General features: G+C 52.6%; 1 protein-coding gene across 8 annotated transcripts in view; it reads left to right on the plus strand.

Moving 5' to 3' along the window:
- The window catches only part of CDH23 (cadherin related 23), a 126239-nt gene that overhangs the window by 31463 nt on the left and 67282 nt on the right, over positions 1–27494 (plus strand). For all 8 annotated transcript variants that reach the window (XM_072040336.1, XM_072040335.1, XM_072040340.1 and 5 more), the window contains 4 exons: positions 3387–3529; positions 4756–4803; positions 4994–5086; positions 24602–24796. In XM_072040336.1, the coding sequence (XP_071896437.1) occupies positions 3387–3529; positions 4756–4803; positions 4994–5086; positions 24602–24796 (479 nt within the window). The remainder of the gene's footprint in view (positions 1–3386; positions 3530–4755; positions 4804–4993; positions 5087–24601; positions 24797–27494) is intronic.

Genomic DNA, 27494 nt, shown 5'->3' on the forward strand with positions numbered 1-27494 from the left:
TCCTAGCAGGAATGAAACAAGAGGTAAAACCAAACCAAAAAAGCCCCTGAGGTCAATCAAAGTTCAAGACGTGGCAAAGGAAGCAAATCCGTGTATGTGTGAGCAAGGGAGAGAAGTGGCTGTGATTGAGGGAAAGGGAGCAAAAGGAGACAAGATAAATTGTGATTATCCGCTGGAATCAAGACACTTAACTGCCCTGTCTGATTCCTGAGGGGAAACAAATGGAGCCTATAACTTTGCACTGCAAAAGGATAATTTGTCCCTGTTTCCTCGACCCTTGCCTGCGTCGGGTCGGTGCTCGGGTTCGTGGCAGCCGCAGCATCCTCAGCACAGCCCTGGGGACAGCCCCCATGAGCTATTTTTCCTTTGTAATGCCCCAAAAGGGGTTTCAGACCCATGCAGCACTCCCTGGACTCTTTATACCCTGCCTAAGGAGGGCCCTCTTCTTTTTGCTGTTATTTTGTAGTGGTGCAGGCACCTCTGTTTGCAGTCCTTTATCAATTCCCGTGTTGCCTCGCTGAAAGAGGAGCCCAGCGTGCCAACCTTTCCTTGCACCACAAGCCTAAACTTAGCGTCCTCCTGGGGCAAAGTCTGCAAAAATATGCAAAAATCAGAATAACAAATGACAAAGCAGCGGCAAAGTCTTATTTCGGGGGTCTGTTTCTCATTACCTTCTGTTTAATTTATTTTGATCTGTGTTTATGGCTCTCTTTTCTCCGTAATGAGCTGGGAGGTGCTGCTAAGTTCGGATGGTGATGGACAGGCTGGGAATGGGAACAGCCATCAATTTTCAGAGGGTTTGTTCAAAATAGGATCCTTCTGCGAGACAGGAAAACGGGTAGTGCACCAAGTTACCCTATTTAAATCCCAATGAAGTCAGGTAGTTTCTTGCTCCTACCAACTAAAAATAAAAGTCAGGGAGGGAATAGGCTCTCCTTGATCCTCGTGTCCGTGCCTTTCCCCTTTTTGCCCTTGGCTGGGTCTGCCTGGAGTGGAGCAGCCGAGCCCGACGAGCTGCGCCACGGGGCGCCGCCGTGCGCATCCGCAGCCTGATGGAGCAGGGGGTGCAGGTGGCGAGGGGCACCCAGCCCTGAAACACCTCGTGTCCTTCCCCAGGCTACCCTAAAAACGGGAGCTAAAGGCCCTGCCAGCTGAAGGTAGCCATGATACAGAGACAAAGAAGAGTTAAGCGCTCGTTTGCCGGCTGATTATTTTTGTGTGCGTGCGAGCGGGTGTGCAGCACGCAGCCTGAATGCGGCTGTGATTACAGTGGGGTGGGACGGGGTTTTGCTGTTCAGCAGGATTTTTAACAGCTTTTCCCTTCCATTGTTTCCCAACGGAGACCTTTGGGGGGGGTTGAAGCAGGGGAGGGGGGCACAGGCAGCTCCCTGGAATTGCAAATACCCTGATCTTGTGTGAGATGTAAAGGGGAAAAGTCAGTCCCTCCCGTGAAATTTGGCAGAACAGAAAATAATGACACCGGATTCATCTCGTCCTTGTTACCGGCTGTTGCTGTCCTGTGTGTGGTCACAGCCTTGCCCGTTTCCTGGGGCAAAGAAACCTTTGCTGAGGATGGTTTCAGACATCCTCTGGAACAAAACCAAGCTCGGCTCTTGTTTTACATCAAGGCTTTGAGGTTTGGGAAGGTGTAGGGTCACCTCTCATCTCTTTACGCTCACGGTCACCAAAGAGATGAGGACGTTGCAGATGAGCCTCCTGATCGCAGCGGCTCGGATAAGGACTCTTGCTCTGGGGTCTTCATCCAAAACGCCTTTGATCGTGACCCATCACCATGTTGTACCGGTGTGGCTGAAAGGGATTTTTTCTTTTTCCCTGGTTAACTGTAGTCCCTTTTTTTCTAAGACAATTTATATTTGTTCTCCTGATGGAAATCTGTCTCCTTGTGGGCGCTGGGTCTTGCTGTGCTCTCTTGCCCTGAAGTAGCCATCTGTGTTACATTTGTCCTCATCGTGGATGTGCTCGAGACCTCCTGAGTCACCTCCCTCTTGGTCATAAGCGAAGCAACTCCAGCTTTTAAAGCCCTTTTAACGGCGAAGCGTTTTACCAGCTCCCAAAAACTCTTGGTTTCCTCTTGGATCTGGGCCTGAAGATGCCCTGGCCAGCTGAGCAGCTTGCAGAGCCCTCGCCTTGGCAGAGGCAGCTAGATAACCCTCAGGTCACTCCTCCTTTGGGTGAGTGCCGAAGGAGCATCGCGTGGAAGTTGCTCCTTGCACACTCGGACCCACAGCTGCTGCCAAAACAGCTGCTTTCGGGACACCCTCCTTGACCACCAGCCTTTTTTTGGGGGGCGTTTGGAGTAGGGTCATGAAAACATTTGCTTGGTCAACCAAGCGGGTGCACGGTGCCAAGAGCTTCACCTGGCTGCCCGGTCCTCCCTGCTGTTTGCCACGCTGTCAATGTTGGTGTCACCCAAATTTGTGCCAGCAGCAATTCTGTGTCGTGCTCGGATGTCCCCTGTCCACGGCTGGTGGCCTTGGCACCTGCCGGGTGTCCTCGGTGCTAAATTTTTAATCAGAAAGTCACGCAGCGCCGAGACAAACGTCTTACAAAAGTCTATTACTTCTTTGCAGTTACCTTTATCTGCCAAAATTGTAATCTCATCAAAGAATAAAGTCAGGTTTGTTTGACAAGGCCTATTTGCCATAAAACGGTGTTGACTGGCATTAATTATGTTCTACCATTTAATTCTTTATTAATGGAAGCTCGTATCAGCTTTTCCATTATTTTTGCCGTGATTGATGTTGGCCCGAGCGGTCTGTAATTGCTTGGGTCGCTCAGCTCGCTGCGGTGCTGAGCTTCCCTCCTGCTCCGGGATGGATTCAGCATCAGTACTGGCAGGTCACCCTTCTTCTCAGCCAGATATTTGGGGTTGTGGGCTGCCCCCGTGCTGCCAAAGAGGGGATCGTGGGTGTGTTGGGTGGCCATAGGGGTACTGGAGAGGGGGTGTAGGAGACCACAGTGGGGCAGTTCCCCATACTGGTGGATACTGGTGACATGTCCACCCTGGGGAAGGTGGAGTCTTGCCTTTGTTTCTCACCATCTGAGGTGAGATGGCTTCAAACAAGGTCTGGGAAAAGCTGGTGGTGGCCCTCAGCACAGGAAGCTGCGATGGAGCCAGGGGAGATGCTGCAGCAGTTGGCCTTGCAGACCATAAAACCCTCCTGGAGGAGACCTTCAGGGCCACCAAGTCCATCCACCGAGTCCCACCGCTTGTCCCCATGTCTCTTGGACACCCACGGGATGGGGACCCCTCCGCTCCCTGGGGCTGTCCATGAAGAAATTCTTCCCGACATCTGTTCCAAACCTCCCCGGGTGCAAGCTGAGACCTTTTCACTGCTGTTTTCTTTCTCCCCCTTCTCTACCAGGCTCCTCGGTGACCCAGCTGCTGGCCAGAGACCTGGACAACGACCCGCTGGTGTTCGGGGTGGTCGGGGAGGAGGCCAGCAGGTTCTTCGCCGTGGAGAGCGTAACCGGCGTCGTCTGGCTCAGGCAGCCCCTGGACAGAGAGGTAACAACACTCACGGCCAACAACATTCAAAACTATATGGGAAGAGATGAATTATCCCTATTTATTTAGGCTTTCCAACCTGATCTAAATGCCTGTTGCTTCCCAATAAATGCAGCAGCAGCCTTGAGGTGAGGAGGGTGATGAACAGATTTTGGTGCCTCTTGCTGGAGGGACAGGCAGGGCACGAGAGAAGCTGTCGAGAAGCCTGGGCACAGAAAGCCAGCCAAGAAAAGTGGTGGGGAAAAAAAAGGAAGAGGTCAACTCTTGTGCCACGCGGGGAAAAGTGAGAGTGTGGGGAGAGGGAGAGGCTTGAAAAGGCAGAGGGAGTCACGGTGTGATAAACGATGTGGGAAAATAGAGTAAAAGAAGAAGGAGCCGAATGCACAGAGGCAAAACTGTTTTGTAAGACTTTTCACTCACACATAGAGTAGAAGAAAAACAGCTTGTAAAAAAAAAAAAAAGGATGAAAAAGAAAAAGGATAAACAACCTTGAGCCTAAAAAGTACATCCACGACGAAGGGTGTGGACAGAAATTAGCATGTGGCAGCCTTCTCTGGCTATGTTGTTCTTAAAATCAAATGCCCCAAGGGATGCTTTATCTCCCAGTCTTCCTTATTCCCTGCCACTCTGTCCCTTCCTATGGTGGGATGTGCTGGGCGCAGGGGCTGACCTGTGCCTCCTGCTCCAACAGGGAAGGCTGCCACCCAGATTTTCCCCTCTCACCCACACGTCTCTCACCCCGGCACCTGTGACTTGAACACATCACAAGTTCAGAGCAAGCCGCTAAATTAGGTAAAGCAACGAGGGGCGCAGAAGCCTGCACGGGGATAATTCAATGGGTTTAATGGATTTCTGTCCATTCCTGCTGCACCCCCCGGGCTCGTCCCAGCGGTGTGATATCCCAGGACCTGCTGGGGGGCAGGTGAGGTTGGGAAGGCAGCAGTGATGCTCAGGGAGCCGAGCTGTTTCCCACTGCCTGCACCATCCCCACCCAGGGCAGGGCATTTCTCCCTGCCGGCGGATCTGCCGGAGCCCTGCTGGCAGCCGTGTTTCTCGGCATTTATCCTCGACGTAGGTAATTGCACTCAAGCGCCCCTTCTCTTCTTTTGAAGGTCCTGAAAGCATTTTGCATGTAATAACATTGGCTAAAAGTCCCCAGCCTGCCATCTGCAGATAACCGCGCCGGTATCTTTAATTACATGTTTGCCTTCTCCTTCCCTTTTCAGACCAAGTCGGAATTCACGGTTGAATTTTCTGTCAGCGACAGCCAGGGGGTAAGTGTGACTTCTCATTTCATGGTCTGCAGCCCGGGCGGAGGGGAGCGGGGAGGATGGGTCACAGCGGGCTGGGGGCAGCACCCCCGGGCGGGCAGCAAACCTGGAGCCGAAGCCAGGGCAAGCAGCCACGAGGCTTGCCTCGGCTCTGAAATCCGTGCACGAAGCTGATGCCTGCTCCCCGCCGCAGGTGATCAAGGGGACGGTCAACATCCAGGTGGGAGACGTGAACGACAACGCGCCGCGCTTCCACAACCAGCCCTACAGCGTCCGCATCCCCGAGGTAGGCGCTGCTCGGCACCCCCGTGGGGCCTAAAGGGGCGAAACAAGGCTGTTTTGGGGTGTCTGTGGCAGGACGGGGCCCATGGGACCCCAGAGCAGTGTCAGCAGAAAGGGGCTGCAGAAGGTCGCCCAGCCTCCTGTTAAAGCAGAGAGAATTTGGTGTGGGATCAGGTTCCCTGTGGCCCGAGTGTTAAATGTCTGCAGGGATAGGTTTCCACAGCCCTGAGCTGCGCTCGGTTTTTGTGCTGGCACCGAATTGTGCCGCCAGGGAGAGCAACTAGAAATGCCCCACGGTCTCGCAGGCCCGCTGTGAATTTAGGACGTGCAGTGCGAGGGGGTTGCTGGTGCTAGCAGGAGGACACCAGGCTCAGGGGGTGGTGTTTGACAGCATTTCGTGTCCTCCTGGATGTGGCTTTGATCTTTCCCTGTCCCTCTTCCGTGGGGATGAGCCCTCTTCTTTGGCCTGCTTGTGATGGGCAAGCCTGGGGAGGGCACAGATCCCATGCTGGGAGTTAAGGCTGGCTGGGGATAGGGAATGTTGGGCAGGTGGCATATCCAGAAAATAAATAAATCGAGAAGGGTTGAGCCCTGGAGCAGCCCTCCTGTGCGTCCCCCCGCTCACCCACCCGGCCTTCAGAGTCTCGCTGTTTTGGAGGTCGGCCTAATCTAATTAGAAGGCATCGTGTGCCAGCTCCCGGTTTCCATCCGTGATCTTTAAGCAAGGGCACCGATCAGAGGCAATGAGCCACGAACTCGTTGCTCAGCCGGCGTCCTGGAGGCGCTTCTGTTCCTCTGCCGGGGAGGCAGCGCCGCCTCGGCAGGCTCTGCGAGAGCAGGGCATGGACGGTCCCATCCTCCTCCAGGGGTTGCAGCTCATGAGAAAGACGAGCAGGACTCTTTTTCTCTTCGGTCCTTGAGGAAGAAAAGCCTGTTGGTTTCGAATTCAAGCAGGAGGTGGCGTGGCACCGAGGTGTGCGTGATGCTGGAGCTTGGTGGAGCGCTGAGAGCGGGTCACAGTGGGGGATGATGCTGTCCCAAGGCTGTCCCCATGCTCCAAGAGCTCAGCAGCAGGGGTTTGAGTATCCGAATCCATCCCAGAGACCTCCCAGCCCGAGCTGGAGGGCCTGTGGCTAATGAATAAGCAGGGCTGGGACCCTGGGGACGGAGCAGAGGCCAGCAGAAGCGCTCGCATGGTTTTGCATAGGCTGGCTCTGTGCGGAATTGGCAGCTAATGAGGGTTTTTCTCTTTTTAATTTTGAAATAAATGGCTGTATCGATTTGCAGTTGTCCTAGCTAATGGAGCAGCAACAGAAAGGCTATTTAAACCTCGCTGCTATTGTGTGGCGCGAGGGGAAGTCAGAAAGAAGAGTGCGCATAAATAAATGGAACATGAAGTAAACTGACCTTTAAAAACAAGCCTGCCTCTAAACACCCGTCCCGGCGTTTCACGCAGTCCGCTTGATTTGAGAACGTGAATTATTTGGGCTCAGGTTGCTCTTCTCCAGCACAAGCTGGAGGTGACGGCACCCAGCTTCACCGCAGGTCCTCGGCATCGCCGCAGCTCCTGATGGCCATGCCGGGGACCGCTCGCCGCTTCCTCACGCCTCGGGCTGATGCTGTGCATCCTCCGTGCTCATCGGGGCCTCACCACATCCCTGGCACCTGCCTGGAATAGCAGAGCAAGGACTGGTGCGGGACCTAGAGGTTGCTCCAGCGTAATGGTCCGCCCCGTCTGGGCAAGGGCGCGCCGCCGGGCGCGCATCGGGAGGCAACGAGGCGGCGCGGACGCTCTCAAGTCTGTAAAGAAAGGGGAATCCTGCTAGACTTGGCAACTTAATTCACCAAGCTGGCCTCGACAGAGCTCATTAAGTTCTCGTGTATTCATTTCAGGCTAATGGCTGTCATGCTGACTGCTGTTTGATTTGCTGTAATAGACTTTTATGGCTTTCCAGTTTGCGAGGACGTGTGCGCCGGTGCCCGTGCCCCGTGGTGCTGCTGTAGTACATTAGTTAGCCGCTCGCGTGCTCGCTGCTCTGACCTTCAGGGCTCGGTCTCCTCTTGGACGCAGCCCTTGCGTTTCCATGCCTCTTCATGCCCCATCTCATCCTCCCCCAGCCCCAGGGTGCCGTGGTTTCGGGAGTCTTGGAGCTTGGCTTTTAAATGAGGGACGATGCCTTGCTGAGCCTACAGCGGGCTGGTGTGGCCGTGCCTCAGTCTCTGACAGCTCTGATCTGCTTTAGCCGATCTGTTTTTCCATTTGACTGGGTCTGCAGGGAACCCGGTCTTGCTGGATCCTCATTCTAGGTGGAGCAGAGCCGAGCCACGTGTCAGTTTTGTGGTTCCTGGTACCGGGACGGGGCTGGACCATTGGCCCTGGGTATCTGCTGGGTTATCCCACCCCACTTCCCAAGCACGAGAAGCTCTTGAGCTGCCTTTGAAGCGAGTAATCTGCCCTGCAAGCCCATCTCCTGCACCACTGCATCCAGGTGCCTGCTGTCCTCACCTCTCGGGCCCTGCAGATGTCCCTCAAACACGAGGCTGTTACGTGGTGGGTGTCTGTCTCATGCCCCCTCCCAAAGATTCATTCCCCTCCCATCCTGAGCACGTTGGTTAAGTTCAAACCTGCCCCAGCCTTGTCTCTGGAGCTTCAGCAGCCTGCACGAGCAACAGAAAGGTCACTTAACTGTCTGGATGGGAAGCCCATACATCATCTCTGAGCTTCTTCGCTGCCGGAGCAAGGTAGCAAGGGGGTGGCCTTTGGGATCAAGCCTTCAGGAGCCACCGGTCGCCGTTTCCATCCTTAATATGTTGGAAACAGCACTTTTATGATGTGTGGGTTTTGGTTGTTGTTTTTTTTTTTGATTGTGCAGAAAGAGGAGAGAAAGGAGGGGACTGTCCCTGCCCTGTCCCACTCCTCAGCCTGATACCAAACCATGCGGGGTGGTGAGCAGGAGCAGGGAGGGCCAGAGAAAAGCTCCCAAAGCCCTGGCTGTGTAATTACAATTATTATTTTGCTTTAATGGTAATAATGTCGGTAATTATATCGGTTTCCCTGCCATCCTGCCTGGGAGCCTTCAGGGGCTCATACAGCCGCTGCGGTGGCTCCGAGGCCTGATGCTGCGCATACGAAGCAGCTGCGACGAGCGTGAGCTCCTGCTGCAGCCCCACTGGCCAGCGCCTTGTGCGTGCCCGGATGCTTTTTGGGTTATTCTCCCCCCTTTTTACACAAAGAGCCTTTAAATTGAAGGCGATAATAACAGAACTGATCAGAACGATGTTCCCACTGTACTGGAAAAGTGCTCTACAATCCTTGCTGGAGGTTTTCCTTCCTCATTTCTTCCTTTTTCCTTCCTTTTTCCTCCTCCCCTCTCCCTGTTTTCCTTCTCATGCCCTTCCCCTTCCGTGTGGATTTTAGAACGGCACAAATCATTTACGATGAATAATTTACCCCCCCCAAATCCAGCCCTCCCCTCCCTCTGCCACCTCTGTGCGCACAAAATCCGCAGGCACGCTGAACTCCTCCGCAGCACTTCCTATGCAAATTTATTTATTTATGGCAGCGTTTTGTTTTTATTTTATTTTATTTGAAACTTCCTAGAGAGATGGCAAGGAAATTTGTAAATAATTCAGGTCTGTGCTCATTCAACGCCAAGGAGCAAGTTGGTTCTCTTTGCTGGGCAGGCAAGCATCCACGCAGAGTTTTGTAGGAACACAAAATGTGGTTCATCCCGTGGCTCTTGCACAGAGTTTTGGGAGTCGGGCTCTGCCAACAGGCATCGAGGCTGCATGATTGTGCAGGATGGACAGAGGAGATGAGCATGAGTATAAGGTGAGGAAACCCTCCTCGGTCCGTGATGCTGAGAAGCCCAGGGGTAGAAGAACAGTTTTGGGAGGGGGACAAGCCGTTTTCTGGCAAATGAGATGAAGTTTTTAGTTTTGTGCACTGCTGTCACTCTGGCCTCCGAGATCTGGTCACCTTGTGTTTGTTTTGATGGTTTTCTTCTTTTTTTTTAAATTTTATTTCTGAGCAACCTTTAATTACTTTCCAGCCTTGCCCAGCAAGCCAGTGGGAGCAGAGCCGTGTTGTGAAGGGTCTGCCTTCCCCTTCCACGGTCTTAAATGCAGAGGTACTCTCCGTCTATTAAAAAGCCATCTCTTAGCTGGATGAGATAATCTCTTTTGAGAGGGTTTCATCTGCTCCGTAATCACTAGGTAGAAAGTAATATCCCTCAAAGAAACCCAGCCTTCTCCCCTCCCCTCTCAACCCCAGCCTGTGTGATCCGCCTCGCCGGGGCTATTTCTAGAGGAGGAACGTGAAAATGTACTTTTACGTGCAGAAAATGGCCAAGTCAGGGTTTTGGCAGCAGTGCCCTTTGTCACCGGTGCTGGAGAGGCTGTGCAGGTGGCTTGTCCCCGCAGGGAGGAGCTGAGCTGCTCCTGCTTGCAGGGGACCAGAGGACCCCAATGATGGTCCAAGCCTCCGGGTATGGCCAGGGTGGGATGCCCCGTGTGTTGGCTCTGGGTTGAGTTTGTGAATATTTAGAAAGATATCCACTGTCTGCGGAATATAAACAGGTCATCAAGTGCAGGGAAGTTTGGGGGCTGTCTTAGGCTTTTGGATGCCAGCAGTTCCTTCAGGCAAGGCCTGTTTGGAAACCCACCAGCTTCTCCCCGCTGCTTTTTTGCAGGCACCAGGGAAAGGTGCTTGAGGGGAACGGGCTGTGATGTGCTGGGTAAGGCACAGCTTGTGCTGAGGGAGGTGCTGTGTGATGGAGCAGGTGCTCGGACCCGGGAGCATCCTCCCCTCTGAAGGTCGTTGTCATGCAAGGTTTCTGTCCTTATTGCTGCTGTGTGCACCGTGATGCCAGATGGAGAGCCTCAGAGGGTGCTGGTGACATCCTGAAGTCCCCTGGGGAGGGAGAAAGCCGCAGTCTGCGGCAGCCCCAGCCCTTGTCTGGCTGAGCAGGAGACCCTGGTTCTTTAAAACACGTGCCCGAGGAGCGAAATGAGAGACGCACCAGAAACCACTGGGGCGGAAAACCCCAAATGGCGTGGAAGTAATGCGTAAAGTGTCCTGGAGATAACAGTCATTTCCACGAGGCAAAACTTGGGCTGGCTCTGGAAGGATGCTGCAGGGAGGGGGGGCAGCCCGAAAATTAGAAATAGTCGTGCTGTTCTGACCGGTGCAGTGCTGGGCTAGGCGAAGGGACAGGGGAAGGGAGAAAGGGGTGGAAAAGAGCCCACTTAGAGCTGGCTGCGGAAATATTTGTTAACGCGTGCCCCAGATGCTGCTGTGTTGGAAAATATTGCTCTTTTCCACCCCAAAACACCTAGGCTTGGTGGCAGAGCCATGGGGTGGGCACGTGCCGGCATCCTCGCCCATCACACCCAGGGCAAGTGGGGTTAGAGCTGGCAGGACAGGCTCGCCAAGGCTTTTTTCCAGTAAAAAAGCTGGTTTTAATTAAGATGGAAATATTTAGGGGGATGCTGCTGGGGAATTGGGGGAATTTCCGCTCAGGAAAGCTGTGCAGAAAGAGGGCTTTGAAAGGAGGACGATAAAAACCGCTCTTGCAATAGATTCAGTCCAATTTCTTCTTCAGAATTGCGTTTTATGTTTTATTATTTTGTAATGCGTCAGGGACAGTCATGTATAATAAGTTTTCTACCGCTGGTCATACTTCGTGATAAAATAATAGGCTAAATCAGCCTCTCTCTGTATTTTTTTTTAAATATTTATGTGTGAACTGAACTGTTTGTATCAGTTCCAAACTATTTGCATTACAAATGGGAGAAATTTGATCTAGGAAAAAGTTTCAATCACTATTAGGCAGCCATCGCCTAATTTCCACCATTAATTGATGTTGAAACTTAAAGTGTGGTTGATTTATTCTGTCGGTAGGTGTGAATAATGAAGACAGCAAGAAAAAATGAATATATGGGGGTCCGAGGCAATTTCATTTCAAGACAAAAATCTGAAAGTTTTTAATTTTTCAGGATTTGCTGCACAGGAGGTTGGAAAAGCACGGTTTGCCCCTAAATTGGGGTGAAAAGGAAAAGTTGGTGGCCAGGAGAAATGTCTGCTGTGTCTGGCCAGCCCTCCTGCTAGGGCAGGGACTCTGTCCCTTGGGAAGGGAGCTGTAGCTCTTACTGCTGTGATTTGAGCATCATTTTGGGGGATTATTTAGCAAGAAGTAGGTGTGATGAATGGTTTTGGGTGGAGCTGGTGTCCTTTTTCCTCTGGAGCATGTGTTTCAGCATCAGTCCTTGGCCATCATCTCACCCTGTTGGTTTGCGGCATGGTGGCACAACGTCTTCCATGTGCTCCGAAGGCAGCAGGAGGAGGTCAGTGGGTTTTCTAGAAGACCTGTTTTTCACTTTTATGTGCGTGAAGCAGTGAATCTTTCACTGTTTTATTGTCCTTTTTGCAAGCACCTCTGAAATACAGAGCATAGTGTCATGCTGAGCCGTCTCCGTGGGACGGACTGGGTGCGAGGTGACCCATGGGCGATGGTGCTTTATGCTCACCCCTCATGTGCATCTCTGGGGAGCCTGGTGCTCGCAGATTTGGGAGCTCAGGAGGCAGGTGGAGACCAGAAGAGGGGCAAGAAGGAGCCTGGTGCCAGCAGGAGGCTCGCAGGAAAGGTGGGCACCGCCAGGCAGCCGGGAGGCGGCGGCGAGCCGCGTCCCTTCTGCACGTTCGCGCTTGAGGTCGGGCTGCGGCAGGCGTGCTTTTTTTGGGTTTTGGTTAAAAAGCCTCATCGGAGCGTTATGGAATCGGAATGTGAAGGGTAATTGAGCTGAAAGCCATTCTCTTCCCGCAGCCAGCGCCGCGGGAGCCGCCAAAGCGCCCTCGGATGCCGGTCCGGGAATCCTGCCGGAGCAGCGCAGGCAGGGGGAGCGTCCCCCGGCCACGTCCCCTCCTTGCCCTTGTCCCTTCATCACCCCCCTGTGCCCACAGCTTGTGGGTTAGGGGTCGGAGATGGCCTCTGTAGGATGCGGATTTTGTGTGAAATGGGCAGGGAAAGGTAAAAGAGGTTCCTGAGCTGCAGTTACGCTTTTTGGAGGTCAGTCCAAATGCATTGCTGCAGCTGGCTGGGGAGCATCGCCCCATGTCTGTCTGTCCCCCACCCTGTCCCCATGGGGGACGACGGGGGGGTGCTGCCCCCTCCCAGTCACACAAGGCCACCTGCACACGGCTCTGGGGCACACAAAACCCAGATTTTGAGCGAACTGGAAGGGCTGCATTTTAACAACAATAAAAGGTACCCGGCTCTTGGGGAGGAACAATGCAATCATCGCACGCAACCAGAAGAGGTGTTTGTCACCGCTCCGGTCCCCTGCCTCTCTGACAGCTGATGGCACGGGGATTTGCAGGGCGGCTGGGGTGACCTGGAGGAGGGGATTAGCAGAAGAGCCCCCCGTTTCGGACCCCCAGCCCCGGCGTGAAGCGTGCAGCCCGCTGGCGCGCCTTGTTGCGCGTTATTGATTGCCGAACGGGCGCAGCTAAGTGCCTCTCATTAATATTTGTTTTGGTCTTTTCCCTGAATTCCGATGAGCGGGGGAGATGCCTCTTATCTCTCTCTTGCAGGTTTTCTTTCTAGAGGATTCCTCTGGCTGGTGACAAACCTGGCTTTGTGGCAGCCAGGCCGCCCGGCCCACTGTCGGGAGGAGAGATGAGTGAGTAGCTGCCACCAAATCTTGGGAGCTCTGCAGAAAGAAAGTGAGGAACCAAAATTAACGCAAAATTAAGAAGGGGAGAAAAAAAAAAAAAAAAGCGCCTGGCTTGCATTGTGCAGCTGAAAAATGTATTTCCATGCTCAGCTTGGTTTGTAAATCTCTAAAAGGGAAGGGTTTGGGCACACAGCAACTTAAATAATGCTGGCTAAAGGTAGAGGTATGCGCAAGGAGGAATTGTGTGAGATTTGGAGCAGGTAGCCACGGACCCGCTCCCAGGCAGGGCTTCTGTGGCTGGTTTGGAGGTGTTGGAGCTGAGTTAGTGGATGTGGTGTCTGTATCTCCTGGGCTGTCACGGTGGCAGCAGTCCTTCAGCTTCCCAATGGCCCACAAAATGCCTTTCTCTTCCATTTCTCCTCCCGGAGAGGAAACCTCTCCAGAGGGGGCTGTCCCACCTGCCCGTGCGTCAACAGGGCAAGGCAACGTTGCTTTCCGTCCTCCACATTAATGCCTCGTTTGTTAGGCTTGACTTGAGCTGCTGCACCCCAGGCTGTGGAAATGCTTTGGGGCAGCTTTCAGCCGTTCGCGTCGTGCCCCCGAAATGAAAGATTTCTGGTGCGCCCAAAAGCGCTGATGAAAGCTGCTTTAATACAGTCGCTCCTCCGGCTTTTCAGTGGCAACTTGGGTCCGGGTCTGCTGTGAAGCAATATCGGAGGCCGTGGAGCATGAAAAGCTGCGTTTGTTTGTGGGTTACAAATGAAGACCTGTCAAAAACCTTTTTAAGCAGTGACAGAAGTTTTCTTTTTTCATGATACATTAAACTGAAAGGCTTTGCATCCCCTGGCTCTTCTCTTTCTCCCTTTCCACAAGTTGGGGGAAAAATTGGTGGGCTACGGCTGCTCTTCTCTTTTTGTGTCTTCCCATCCGTTAGAGCCTTTTGGTGGGGTGTTGGGATTTTATGGGGTGCCCTAGCTTCTGGAGAGTGGTGTGTCCAGGGAGAAAAAGGGCAATGAGCCCTGGGAGAGGGGGGGTGCAGGACACAGACCTCTCCTTGTGCTCAAGGCAAGTGCTTTGCCAGCCTCGCCTGGGAAAAGGGTGCAGGCTGCTTCCATCGATTTGGTGTCAAGAGCTGTTTTTCAAAGGGTAAACGTGTTTATAGGATTCCTGTCCTTTTGTTGTAAGAAGTAGGATGCCGTGCCCGGACACGGGGGTTTGCTAGCAGAGTGTCACATCGGTTTTTCATCACTGTGCTTGGTTGTGCAGCCCCTTTCCTCGGCGTGCTGTGCGAGCAGGGCATCATTCACCTCCAGCCCCTGCACCTTGTTTCTTTAACCAAGCTCGGTGGTTTCCAGCTGTATATTCTGGGTTGGCATGAAGAAAGAGCTTTCATTTACCGGGCCTTTTATCAGGTTGATTTCCCGTTGCCTTTTCCCTTCGGGTGTGCTTAGGGGAGTTTATTCTTTTTTAACGGGTTTATTCCACTGGCAGCAATGGATTTGGAAAGGCTGGGGGGCTTGGATTTGATGCCTGGGAAAAAAAAGTATTTGGTTTCTGGTCCCCTCCCAGGCTTGGGTGGATGGAAAGGAGGAGAAAACATTGCAGATATTCATGGTTTGATGGGAAACTTCACGTGCTTCGTGTCTTCCGCGATGCTTTCACAAATTAGCAAACCTGGGCTGTTTGCAACCTCTTCAGCCCGTCTAGCGGCAGCTTTCTCAGCCCGTCTTTGTCTCACACACGCTTCTCTTCCACTGTCATCACCAGCTGAGCCCTGCCAGTGGTCCTCCAGGAGCCCTGGAGCAGGTAAGGTGCCAGACGGCCCCGAATATTTTAAGCGGTGCCGCTCGAGTCCCTGCACGTCACCGGCACCAACACCCCAAGCCCTCTGCACATCTGCTTCTATTTCTGCCCAAGCTGGGGCCACGAGGCAGGGCTGTTCTATTTTTCGGCAGTTTTGCCTTTATTTCACCGTTACGGTCCTCAAACCTCAAGTTTCTCCTAACCGGCCCTGGAAGCAGCAGAGGTTTGGTGATTTGGTTAAATGGCTATGGGGGGGGGGATTAAATTGAACTCGACCCCCCCCATACATCTCCCTTGCAGCTGAGGGCAAATTTAGCTGCTGATTCCAGAGCTTCCCTAAAACGGCTTCATCTGAAAATGCATTTTGGGCTCTCAAAGTTCAAGCATTTATCCTGAGCCAGAAATATACACAGATTTGCTCTCTAATTTAATAAAGTCATCCAAATAATATGATTTCTCCCATAACCATCGTTTATGTTTCACAGCAAAATGATAATGAGAAAGTCATTAGAAGTAATAAACAAAACAAAACCCACACAGCAAATCCTTCACTGAGCTTGACTGATGGGAAAAAGAGCAGCATCTGAGGCTCAGGCCACACAATATTAGCCGGGTGCAGCTGGTTTTAAGTAGATGTGCTCTCGAAACAGCAGTTAGCTTCTTGAGTCTCGAGGGGCTGCTGGTGCCAGAGCAGGTGGGCACCCAGGGGGCTGCCTTTCTCGCCTCTCTGGGGTTGGTTATAGCTGATCCAGATCCTCCTCCTTGTCCTGGCTTGGACAACGTGCTCTGCTTCTCATTTCTTGGTTAAGACTTGGGTCAAGCATGTATCAAACACATAAAGATCAAGATTTTTGGTAGCTTGACATAGTTCTTTTTTTTTTTTTTTTATAACCGCGTATGGGCTTCAGCATGAATATTTATTTCTGCATCATCCTCACCCAGGTAAATTTTCCTTTGACTTCAGTATTATTTTTTCCTTCTATTTTTCTCCTTCGTTACCAGCACCCAGCGGTGCTGTGTGTCCCCTCCAGCACTGGTTTCACTGGTTTTCAGCTGGGACCACGCGAGGCACCTGGTCTGTGTCTCCTTCGTTTTGGGAGGACAGAGCAGAGGCCAGAGGGATGTCACGGCCACGACTAAACACAACTCCAATAAAACGCCCCGCTAGGCAAATCATTTTCCCCATTTCATGGTATTTTGGGTGGTGGGGACTTATTTTCTCCCCTCACCCGAAGCCCCAGGGGTTACCCAGTGAGGCTCTGCTTCCAGAGCCCGCGTCACTGCAGGCTCTTGGCTGCTGCTGTGACGCCCTCCCCGCTCTGCCATTTGTTCTTTTTGGCCCAAAATAGCCCACATCTGTTGCTGCTGAGCCTTCATTCACTGCCTTTCGCCCAGGCTTCGGGGGAGGGAGGAGATAGCAGGAACAGCTGCTGTCTGCTGGTTTTCTTGGGACTGTCGGGCATCTTTGCAGGTCACGTTGGTTTTGGGATTCAGGGCACCTTTTTTTTTTTGTTTTGTTTTAATTATTGTTATTTGTATAGGTATGAAACAATCCCTCCTTAAAGCTCGTCTTTGCTGTTCCCACTTGAACTTTCTGGATTTTTAGTGCTGGTCACTGTTGTGTTAGAGTCTGTTGGTGCTCCCCACGCTCTCCATAGTTCCTGTGGGTGCATAACCTTCAATCCTATGACCCCCGCAAAGCCCCAAAATAGGTTTGAGGCACCCTTTTCTTCTTTGTAGGAAGTTTTCCTGGAGGGGGCGACAGGCTCTGCTGGGGCTGAGGGCAGAAGTGCCCGCCTGGTGGTGGTGCTGAGGACCCTGGTGGCTCCTCGGGGCTTTGTGGGAGGAGGTGTAAGGCCAATCTTGTTCTGTCTTTTTTTTGTCTTTTTTTTTTTTTTTCTTTTTCCAGTTGCCCCTTTTTGTTGCCTTCCCAGCACAGGAGCCTGGGTTAGGTAAAAGCCAGAGGGGCTCTCCCCGGGGAGAGGTGCCAGGCTTTGGGGACGGACATCCCAAACCTCACGCGGCGGCCGGTCGTTTGGAAATAGTGGCTCATCAGGCACTTATGGATCTTTGGAGCCCCTTTCTCCCCCTAATAATCCCACCTCCGGGGAGGTATCGATTCACCGCCGCCGGCTGCCTCTTGGTATTCCGCCGTCTGGTTTGGTCTGTGTAAATCGCTGCGCTGTCATTTTCACGCCGCAATTACCTGCTCTGATTTCTTTCATCCCCCGTCCTTTGCCAGAGATCTAAACTCCGTATCGACAAACCACCCTGGAAAAAAAAGAGAGGGCCGGGGCTCGGGGAGAAGTTGAGCAGCGCAGAAACTTTGGGAAGAGCTTTTCCCCTGGGTGTGATCATCTCGGGGTCGGGGGCTCATAGCGGGTCGGTCTATTTTTTTATTTTTTTATTTATTTTTTTCCCACTGGAAAGTGCTCATCTAACACGGGAGGGATGCTGTGAGTGTGACTCTCTGCCTTGCTTTTCTTGCCGGTGGAAACAAAGGGAATTATTAGCCAGGCTGCTGTGAGGCTGGGGTCAGTGGTACCCAAATATGTTGTGTGAATGGAGCGAGGGATTTTGCTGGCTATCCTCCGTCCCATGTAGAAAGTTTAGGAAATGTCACTCCTCCAGCAGGATGGATGCAGGATGCTTGTCCTGCAGGCAGAAAAGATTAACCAAAAAAATAAAAAAATAAAAAATGGAGAGAGAAAGATTGAGTGCCAGGCACTCGAGCAGGAGTCTCGTGGTGATGACCCGCAGCAGTGGGGTGTCCTCTGGTCCCCTCACAGCCCCCAAATTGCCCGGCACCGTGCTCGGCCCCGCACAACCCCACAGCTCCGAATGGAAAGGTGTTTGGTTATTAAAAGGGCACGCCTGGCCAGCCAGGGCTCTCGCTTGAGCACAGTCCCCATCCGAGCAGAGAATAAATTAAAAAGCCAACTGGCCGCGGCTGCCTCGGGAGCACCGGGACCAGAGATAGGGCCAGAAGTCAGATAGCAAACGGTGTCCAAAACGGCAGTGCCTGGTGCGAGGCGTGAAATTAAAACCTCCTCTGCCTCCTCCTGCACGCCGTAACAAAGCACTTCCTTCCACAGTCTGCCGGCACCGGGAGTGCAGAGGAGAATAATTAAATACATGGAGATGTTGGGGCCGGGGGGAGGATGCTGATGCTCCTCTGCCCCGAACCTGAGCTCCGTGATGTTCTGCAAAACCCGCTCCTGTGATGGGGATTTGCGCCAGGAGGGAGGAATTGGTCCCTTTGCTGTGTCCCCCTAGTGCCAGCCCTGCTCTCCCCCGTCGTGCCGGCTTGCCAGCCCTCGGGAAGGGCGAGCTGCTGCTCTTCCCCCTGTTACCACTAAGGAATGATGAAAAGGGCAGGACTTTTTAATCAAAGTTACATTAGGTGAGGCTTAGATTATTCACCCTGCTTTATTGCAGCTATTTTTACACGGGGGTTAGAAGTTAATGCTACCCGGTGAGCCTGGTTTTGCTGGATCCTGGCAAGCGCTGAAATCCATCAGCACATCCAGACAGGGTAGGAAAGAGCCCGAGCGCAAAATAAACCCACTAGCCAAGCTGGAAAAAAATAAAATGAAGAAAAGAAGAGCAGGCAGGAGCAAACCTTAAAAATCCAGACCCACAATAATAGAGGGTCTGGTCTGGAGGGGCAAAAACCAGCCAGGACCATCAGCTGTAATCAGCAGGAGGCAAGCTGCTGTAATCAGTGCCAGGGTTTGGGATTTTTCTTTTTCTTTTTCTTTTTCTTTTTTTTTTTTCCTACCTTTCTTTCTTTTTTTTGGTGCTTCTGTTTTTAAGGGAATGCCAGGGGTTTAGGCTGCGCAGGTTCCTTGGGGCTGGCGGGGATGTTGGCAGAGCTGCTGTCACTTCCCCTGCCTGATGCACTGAGCTGAGAGAGGGAAAGGAAGGAGTTATCCCAGTATTTGTAGAAAAGGGCCAAAACCCAGCATTTTGTCTCTTACCCATAGTTTTCCACCTGGTTATCCCTCCGGGGCAGCATCCCTACATTCAGGGAGTAGCTCCCTGCACCGGCACCGATGGAGGTGGTGCAGGAGGCCGGGAGGATCTGGGAGAGGGCTCGCGATGCCTGTGCCGTTCCCCTGGCCTTCAAGGATACCCTCTGGAGGTCTCATTGAAGCCCATTAACAATTTCAGCTTACGGTTAATGTAGCGTCACCGCGCTGCGGTGGTATAATTACATGCTTGTGTTCACGTTTATCCACCAAGGTGTTCTGCGGGCAGGGAGACACTTGTGTGTCAGCGACAAACCCGGAGCTCTGCTTGCGTGGAAAGCCGTGGGTACACCCAGGGTTTTTTTTTGGCAAGGGCTGGTTTTGAGCCAGAAAAGGTTTTCGGGAAGAAATGGGAGAAAGAAAGATGTCACGGGTCCTGCGGTGACAGTGAGCCTTGCAGGGCTCACCTAAGTGCACCTGATGCAGGAATTGTTTAGCTCAACCCTGTCTTCAGGGCATAGCAGTGTGATGGGTTTTAGGGTTAGGTCTGGCGTCCCTGGTGCACCAGCAGCGTGCCCGTCTTTAGGATCAGCTCTAAAACTTTTAATCCGGTGCCAAATAAATAAATAATGGAGGTGGCAAAGCGGGCAGGTTTCTATCCGAGCAGGAGGGGCAGGAGGAGATGGAGAGAAGTCCTGGTGGAGAAGGGGTGTCCCAATTCCTCCTTGGCCAGCTGGAGACTGGATCCTCCTGGGGGCACAAAAGGGAGGGAGGAAAGTGGCCGGGACCCCTCTGAGGGTCGGGGAGGAGCAGATGGAGAGGAGACCGGGAGCAGCTAAGTGCCTGCAGACCTCGTGGATGTGTTTGCGGTGTGCTCTCCAAATGAATGCGATACCTAATGATTCGTGGCTATTATTTGAAGGGCCCCACTGTTACAGATTTATTTGTCGTTTCCCGTAATAACACCGATGCTAATGAATTCATTTGTATTAATGCGGGTGTCGTGGGCTTCCGATGATGTTCCACGTTAATTAATGTACCATTAAAAGAAAGTGTCACCCAATTAATATCAAGTGGAAGCAACGGCGCCGCGGTCCTGTCATTAGGGTTTGGGTTGCTTTTGGTGTTTTCCTTTGATTTTTCAAATGTCTCGTTGGGCTCCCTTCGGTTGTCTCCTCCCAGCCTTGTTTTGTCTTTGCCCACCTCCTCGATAATGGATGGCAAAGCAAGAGAAATGCAGCTTCTCCATCTCGATGGCCTGTGCCCTCTGTCCCTCACCATCTCCCAGCCCTCTTCCTGGGGAAAATGGCAAAAGATGGGCAAAGCCCCTCGCTTTCCCAGCAGGGCTCCGCTGTGAACACTCTTGCCTGATGATGTTCCTTGTTTATAATTGTGCTTGGAGGGCAATGTGCTAGCTCACTGCATTGATTCAGAGTTATTCCGTGCATTAATCAGTGCCACGCAGTGCAGCCGTATGGCTTAGACAAGATGTGCGTGGCTCTGGTTCCTTCCCAACCAAATTTGCTCCTTGTCATCCCAAATTGTTCTCCGGGGGGAAGGCATCCTTTGCCTCTGGAGCACCCAGTGTGTGAACATGCATCCGTGTGCCTTCTCTGGTGTCGTCCCTGGTGAGGAGGAAGGTGTTGTGTGGCTGTGGGCTGAGCTGTTTGGCTCTCGTTGCTCGCTGGTGCTTTGCGCGGAGGTGGAGGAAAAGGGATGAAACCCGAGGGGATGGGGAAAAGGGCAAAGGGATGTGATTTATTAACTTGATATGGAGCTACCTGGGGCTCATTTCCATGCACGGAGGTACCCTGGGGCCAAACACGCCTGAGTGCTGATGTCCAAGGCAGTTCCAGGCAGCAAATGTCGTCGCAGATGCTCTGCTTGCAGACGTCCAGGTCCATGCTCGCACTGCCTAATGCCTTGCATCCTCTTGGGCACCACACCAGCAGCATTTAGAGATTGAGTTTGCACGGGGCTGTCACCCAACGCTTCTCTGGGGGTCATCTGTGGCTTCCCAGGGTGGTCCTGGGGGGAAGCACCTCGCTTTCCCTGCCTTGAATTCGGCTGCTTGAGAAGCAGCGCTCCCAGCCCCGCGCACGGTGAGCCAAGCCGGTAATTCAGTCCCCGGCTCCGAGGCTGCGTCTTCTTCCAGCTGTGTTTATGGTGTTTTCAAAAGCCCCTCAATTGAATTATAGCTCTGTGGTGGCCGCTTGCCAGTGTCAGTCGATAATGAGGGAGGTCACTTAATAGAGAGAGCGGCGAGGGATACATATTAACGAGAGCTGATTGAAAGGTGGGGTGAATTTCAATCCAAAAAAGAAGGAGAAGAAGGGAAATTATCAGGTTTTAAAATCAAATTTTGAAATTGGAAATTGCTTGGCTCAGACTAGCAGTAATGCAATTAATAAATGTAATTAAAAGCGTAATAACGAACAAGGGAATTGGAAGCCCGCGCGCATCCGCGTGAGCTGGCGAGGCCCGTGCTGGCGGCCGGGGGAAAGCAAACCCGTGGGCCAGGGCTGGCTTCAACTCATGGCAGAGCCTGCACAAGGGGGCTGGGATCTGGGGTTTCATCGCCTCTGGGCTGCTTTGCCTCAGGAAGAGGCACCGAGCATCCCTGCTGCCTCCTGCCCGGGGATGGGGGAGCATCGCCGCGGGAGCCTTTGGCTCCAGCACTGGGATTTTGGGAGCGGGAGGCTTGAGTCTGCGCTGGGGAGAGGGAGTTGAGCTGCTGAAATGGCAGCAGGGATGTGTTTAAGAGTAATAGGCTGACCTGAGGGGTAGCATGGGCAGCCAAGCATCTCCTAACAGCAGTGGTCAGCAGGGGAAAAACGAAAAAAAAAAAAAAAAGAGTAGGAGCTGATATAGGGCCGGAGAGATGGTTTTGGGGCTGCTGTGGAGTGCACAGCACTGGGGCCCTCGTGCCCCCCGTCCGCTCGCGTTGCCTCCTGGCATCCCATCGACCTTCAGACAGCTGCTCGGCCAGATTGCCTGCCGTTTTCACACATTATTTGCATGGGTCCGGCGTGCGCGCAGCCGCATCCTAATCGCCTCCACCGGCTCCTGCCGGGTGACTTTGCCCTGGGAGGTCGTGCGGAGGTCCTGCACATGGCCAGATGCTCGAGAAGGGACCTCGGGGGGCTTGAGCCTCTCCCTATGGGATTTTCCCCATGGTGAAAATTTCCTTAGGGAAAATCCAGGAGGCACAAGTGACCTCGCACCCCGTGGCTCCTCCCTGGGTGAAGGATGGGGTGCCGGAGAGGTCCGAAGCGGGACCCGCTCCCCTTTGCCCTCCTCCTCCCCTGCAGGAGGCATCTGGCTGCATGGTTATTTTTATCTCACATCTGCTGGCGTCGTAACAAAGATTTAATGATATGACACGATTTTGTCATCTTTTTTTTTTTTTTTTTTCCTGTGGGAAGTTTCACCACTGGCTGGCGGAGCGAGAGAAAAGCTTTAAAAATGGGGAAAAAAATTAAAGCGGGGGGGTGATGTAGGAAGCTAGGAAGCTCACCTGTTTGCCACAAGGTGTTGTAGGCTCCTGTCTGTCTGCATTTCCATTCTTCTGGATGGAAGAGACAGATTTTGCTATTCTCCGTGAATTAAACATAAGCACCGTTGAGGAGGATCGGCCAGGAGGGATGCTCGGAAAAGCCCCACAAATGGCCCAAATGCTCGGAAAGCAGCTCAGAAAGCTGCTCGGTGTGCCCATCGCATCGCCCTGGGCCCTGCCCTCTGCCTGGGCTTTGTGCTCCGACCCCAAAAGCGAGCCCGCGATGCCGATACAGATGTTTTGCTCCGTTGTTGGGGTGACGGGCTGCGTCTGCTGAGAAATGAGATGTCAGCCTCCCGCTGAGCACTAGCTTGAGCCTGCTTGACCCAAAAAACAGCAAGAGGATTTTTAAAAATGCCTTTCCGCTGCTTTGAAGGCAGGCGGTGTGAGACATCCCCCTGTCCTCACCGTGTCCTGCCTGGGCACACGCTGCTCATGGGGCTTTTATAGGGGCAGGAGGTCTTCACCCAGGGCTTGACCCTCTGTTTTTATGGGATTTTCTATCCCGGATGATGGAGGGAACTGAGCAGCAAAGCTGTAAGAGGGGGATAAAAATAAAGCAAGCTGGAGCTCAGGCGGTGTCACCGGGATTTGTCACCTCCTCGTCCCCCCAGAAAGCGTCTCCCTTGGAAGGACGCGGCCGCCTCGGGCGAGGAGATGATGAACTCTTCTAAGCCTGCTCCGGGGCTATTGTCTGCAACACAATGCTGGGGAAATCAAGCTCTCCCCTAATCGGAGTGGCCAGAGCAGATTTGCATGTTAAAAGGAGTGGCTGGGGGCACTTAAAAAGAGGAAATGAATTCATCGAGCCTGGCTTTATCCGTATGAATATTATTCTTCCTGGGGACGCTGCGTCCCAGACCTCAGTGCAACCCGTCAGTGGGTAATCTGCAGTGCTGATCCCAGCAGGAACCTGGGGAGGGTGGGTGGGTGGGTGGGTGGGTGGGTGGATGGATGGATGGATGGATGGATGGATGGATGGATGGATGGATGGAGGTGCTGAGCAGGGCTGCAGGATGCTCTGAGGCTGCGTGGTGGCTTGGGGTAGCCCAAAAAATGGGCTCTAGGGGATGCCTAGTGCTGCCCAAGGAGGTGTTCTTTGGTTGCCCCATAAGCAAAAGCCCCCCACAAAGGGCTCCTCCACCCCAGCATGCCTCCTGAGCCCTCTGAGCTCCATGAACACGCAAATCAAGATTAAGACATAGCACGAACAACACGAGGCCAGGGCTCGTGGGGCAGATGTGGGTTAAGTGTGACAAAAAGCGAGCAGTCATAAAGCAAAGGGTAGCAAACTGCTGGGATAAGTCGGCTGGGGAGGCTGTGATGTCTCTGTCGCTGGAAGGCTTTAAGGCTGGCAATAATTTAGGTGTAGCGAGGGGACGGGTTTTTCTTCTGAGGTCGCTTCTAGCTGGATCTTTTATGCTTTTATGACTGTTGATCACACACAAAAAAAAAAGTTGAACGTGCTTTAAAAAATAATCCCCGGGCCGTGCCCTGCAAGGCTGCTTTTAGCAGCTTGATTTAGAGGAAGGAAAAAAAAAAATAATAAAGTACAGAAAGAAAAGTCGAGGTGGGAGCTGCAGCCTCTCACACCTCGCAAGAGGTGACAGTGGGCAGGAGGTGTTGGGGCCGTGTGCGGGGTCACGGCGTGCATCCAGGGTGGCTTTTGGGGCCTGTGCTCACAAAGGTGTGCTGAGGGCTCCCTGTTCCCAGTGCTTTGACTGAGCTCACAGCAAATCCTGTGCCCCCAGCAGCCCGCGTCCCCCCCGGCACAGCCTTTTTGCTCGCCAGCCCTGCCTCTGCCCTCGCAGCGAGGCGAATACACGAGTTTAGGATTTGCATAGGAACATGCAGCTGTTCCACCAAAAATGGATAATTGTTCTCCCCGCTGCGAAGTTAAACAATAAGAAGTGCCAAACTGCACTTGCCGTTGCTGATTTTGTGCACTCAGCTGCATATTTTATGCATGTAGATTAGTTACAGATTTATGACGATTTAACTGTTAATGCCTGCATTAATCGGGCCAGGTTGTAGTTGCTGTGGAAACTCCGGCGTTGAGTTTTATGTAAAGTTCTGTGTTGCATTTAATGCATTTGGGGTGTGTGTGTGTGTGTGTGTGCTCTTTTATATTTAATGCCTTACGGTGAACGCGGCGAGCGAATTGGCACTGAAAATAAAAGTGCCTTTGGGCAGAAAACAAGTTTCAGTAAAGAGTGAGTAATTTTTTCTGGAAAGTTGTGATGTCTGGGAAAATAAGGGCTTGTGATAGAGTGCCATCTTGACCACAGCTGTATAACTATGATTATAAGCGCGCAACAACTATTATAGCTGCCGCAATCCTGCAATAAAGGAAACAGCTGTATAACTTGGAAACGTTCTAAAAATACAGGACTCGAGTTCTTGGGTCTCTGGGTATCGGTTCTGGTGGGCGACAGGAATTGCTGACGTGCGTCTGATGGGGAAATAGGCTGCTGCACGGCTTTATCCATGGCTTTTTTTTAATTTTTTTTCCCAGAACACTCCGGTGGGCACGCCGATTTTCATCGTGAACGCCACGGATCCGGACCAGGGGGCGGGGGGCAGCGTGCTCTACTCCTTCCAGCCCCCTTCCAGCTTCTTCGCCATCGACAGCGGCCGTGGCATCGTGTCGGTCATCCGGGAGCTGGACTACGAGGTGACGCAGGCGTACCAGCTGCAGGTCAACGCGACGGTGAGTCGGCTCCTGCCCGTGTTTTTCCGGAGGGATGGAGCCACTGCTGACTCGCTTTGTCGCCCTGTCGTCTTGTGGGCATCCAGTTTTCCTGGGAACTATCAGTGCTGGGTGGATTCGGTGGTGGGATGGGAATAGGGGAGCTGATTTGGGTATTTTGGGGGTAGTGGCAGCATCGCGGGGCAAGGTGCAGAGCATTGATGAACATTAGTGATCATCATTGGCCAAGCTGCCTGCAATTCTGAGCATTTTCCACCTAGAAGGACATTATTGCAATGCATTGGGCAGCTCCTGGAGCACAGCTGCTCCTCTCCAGCAGCACCTTGGACTCGATGATCCTAAAGGTCTTCTCCAACCAACGCGATTCTGTGATGTAGGACACTGAAAAGCAAGGATTTGGCTCAGCGTCTAGAGCCAGGAGAGCCCATTAAGTCCTCCGGCCCCATTCCTTGTGCATCCTGGTTTATTATGGATTTATTATTTATATTTATTCACCTGTACGAAATCTGCTGAGTCTCGCTCAGCAACAGCTGAGTTCAGACCTCAGGAGTGCAGATTTCGGTGGGCACGGGAGGAGAAACCCAGACCCTAATTAGTCAATACCAGGAGAGGCTTTCCCATATGGCCACGATGGCAGGTTCATGCCCCACCACGAATGGGAACCTTCCCATTCCTGTAGGTCTGTAGGGAGGGGATAAATGAGGTGCACCAGGCGAGATGCTCTGTGCAGCAGCTCCCTTCCCATCTCAGATGCAACCAAGACAGGTGAGATTCAGCCCTGCAATATATCTGACCCACTGTGTGCACAAGAAGGGGGAGAAAAACCCATCCTGCCCCCTCCAGGCAGCTGGCTGGAGCTCTTGAAGCATGTGATTCGATCAAGATCATTGTCTTGCTGCAGAGGCACAAATGTCAGGAGGAGGCGGAGGGGCTGCGCGGGGCTTCTTTGGGTTTTGTGGCCACGGAGGTTGGGCACGCACAGGCTGCAGGGCCGGGGGCAAGCACCTCAACCTTGCAGCCCCATCCCTGCGTGTTTAGGGCCGTGGAAATTTCTCCCCAAAGCTTATTTTTCCCTGAAACATATCTCGCTTTATTTTAAGTGCTCCATCTCCCCCCCGGTAAACACTGCGATGTTTCATTGCCTCCACTGCTGAGACGCATCAAATCCTCTGAAGTTAACTGTCTCACCACTGCTCCCAGTCTAACAATCTGATGGAGTTTACCTGAAAAACTGGTAGATGCCTCCCATCCTGCAGTGATTTGCCAGTGTCATCACGTAGGCACATTGGTCACGTAGCCTCTCGCCTTCCTCTTCCATAAGCCAACGAAGCTGAGCTGATGTCCCTATCCCTAAATTGTTCTGGGTCCATCGTTTTGCCTCATCATGGTAGTCCAGCTCCATTGTTAGGTGTCACACCAGGCCTGGACTTGTGGCTGCAGTAAGAAAAGAAATACAGACCCTTGATAGAAAAGTGCCCTTCTTCCACAGCCCTGATTCTGGTTGCCTTAAGGACACAAGGATGCTGCCTCCGTCCATCCAGCCCTCTAGAGCTAGAAGGGGGTGGGCAAAGGCAGCATCCTGCTTGCCTGGAGAAGGGCACGGGGACCTTGTTTGGTGGGGTGGGGTTGGGTTGGGGTTGGGTGAGGGCTGTAGAAGAGCCGTGGAGCCTTGGTGCGAGGCAGGAGCCGTGCGGTGCCGGGGCTGGAGGCAGCAAGGGCAGGAGGAGATGGAAAGGGCAGCGTGGGAGAGGCTAGATAGGGAAACGTGCAACGCACTCGCTTTTCTGTGCTATCTGTAATGCTTTAACCAAAATTTAAGAGGTGAAGGGGAGGGAAAAAAACATTATCTGAAGAAACGAAAGACTTCAACCTGATAATGATAACAGCAGAGTGCGAGTCAGAAATAAGCATCAATCCCGGCCATAAACGCTGAGGCCTGCAGGTTAAGAGGATAATGTACAAGCTGTGTTGTTGAATACGGTTTAAATTAACATTAATCTTCTGGCAATCAGTCCTTGGCGCTGTTCAGAGCCATTTTGCAGAAGTGTGCGGTAACCTCTAATGGTCGCCTTTCACCGCCGGGCTTGATTAGGGGGTCAGGAGAGATTTATTTCCTTCCCTTTGTGCCTTGTCTGCTCTGCTCCTGCCCTTCTAGCAAAGGGCTGAGGCTGTCGGGGCGGCTTTTGGGCACCCATGGGATGAGCCAAGAGTGGGGCACTGCCCCAAGAAGCCCCTCGCAGCCTTTCCCCAAAAGACGTGATGATGCTGGTGGGCTTTTACATGGAGAACCTGGCATCAGCCCTGGTGGCTCTGGGGCTTTTTGCCACGATATTTTGGCTGCTCCTGCTCCTCCCGGGGGGGTACAGGGATGAGGGTCCACCCACCACCATGCCTGAGTCTAGGCTGTGGCTGCAATGGGAGGGAATTTCTCTTTTCAAGTAGGTGTTGAAAAAAAACTTGCTTGTTTTCCACCCGAAGCACGATGACAATCAAACTGGCGCTCGCTGTATATTAAAGGGGGAAACGCTGGAAAGAAATGCATATTGTATTCCAGCTCAGAGGGGGGTACAGTGGATGATAATTCCAGCAGGTAGCTTGAAAAAGAGGTGATTACCTGGGCTACTCATAGATTTTGACCAACTACAACTGAGAGCCTTTACGCTGTTGAATATTTCTATTTCTTTTTTCTGATAAAAAC

The sequence above is a fragment of the Anas platyrhynchos genome, chromosome 6, assembly GCF_047663525.1.
Source record: "Anas platyrhynchos isolate ZD024472 breed Pekin duck chromosome 6, IASCAAS_PekinDuck_T2T, whole genome shotgun sequence".
NCBI lineage: Eukaryota > Metazoa > Chordata > Aves > Anseriformes > Anatidae > Anas > Anas platyrhynchos.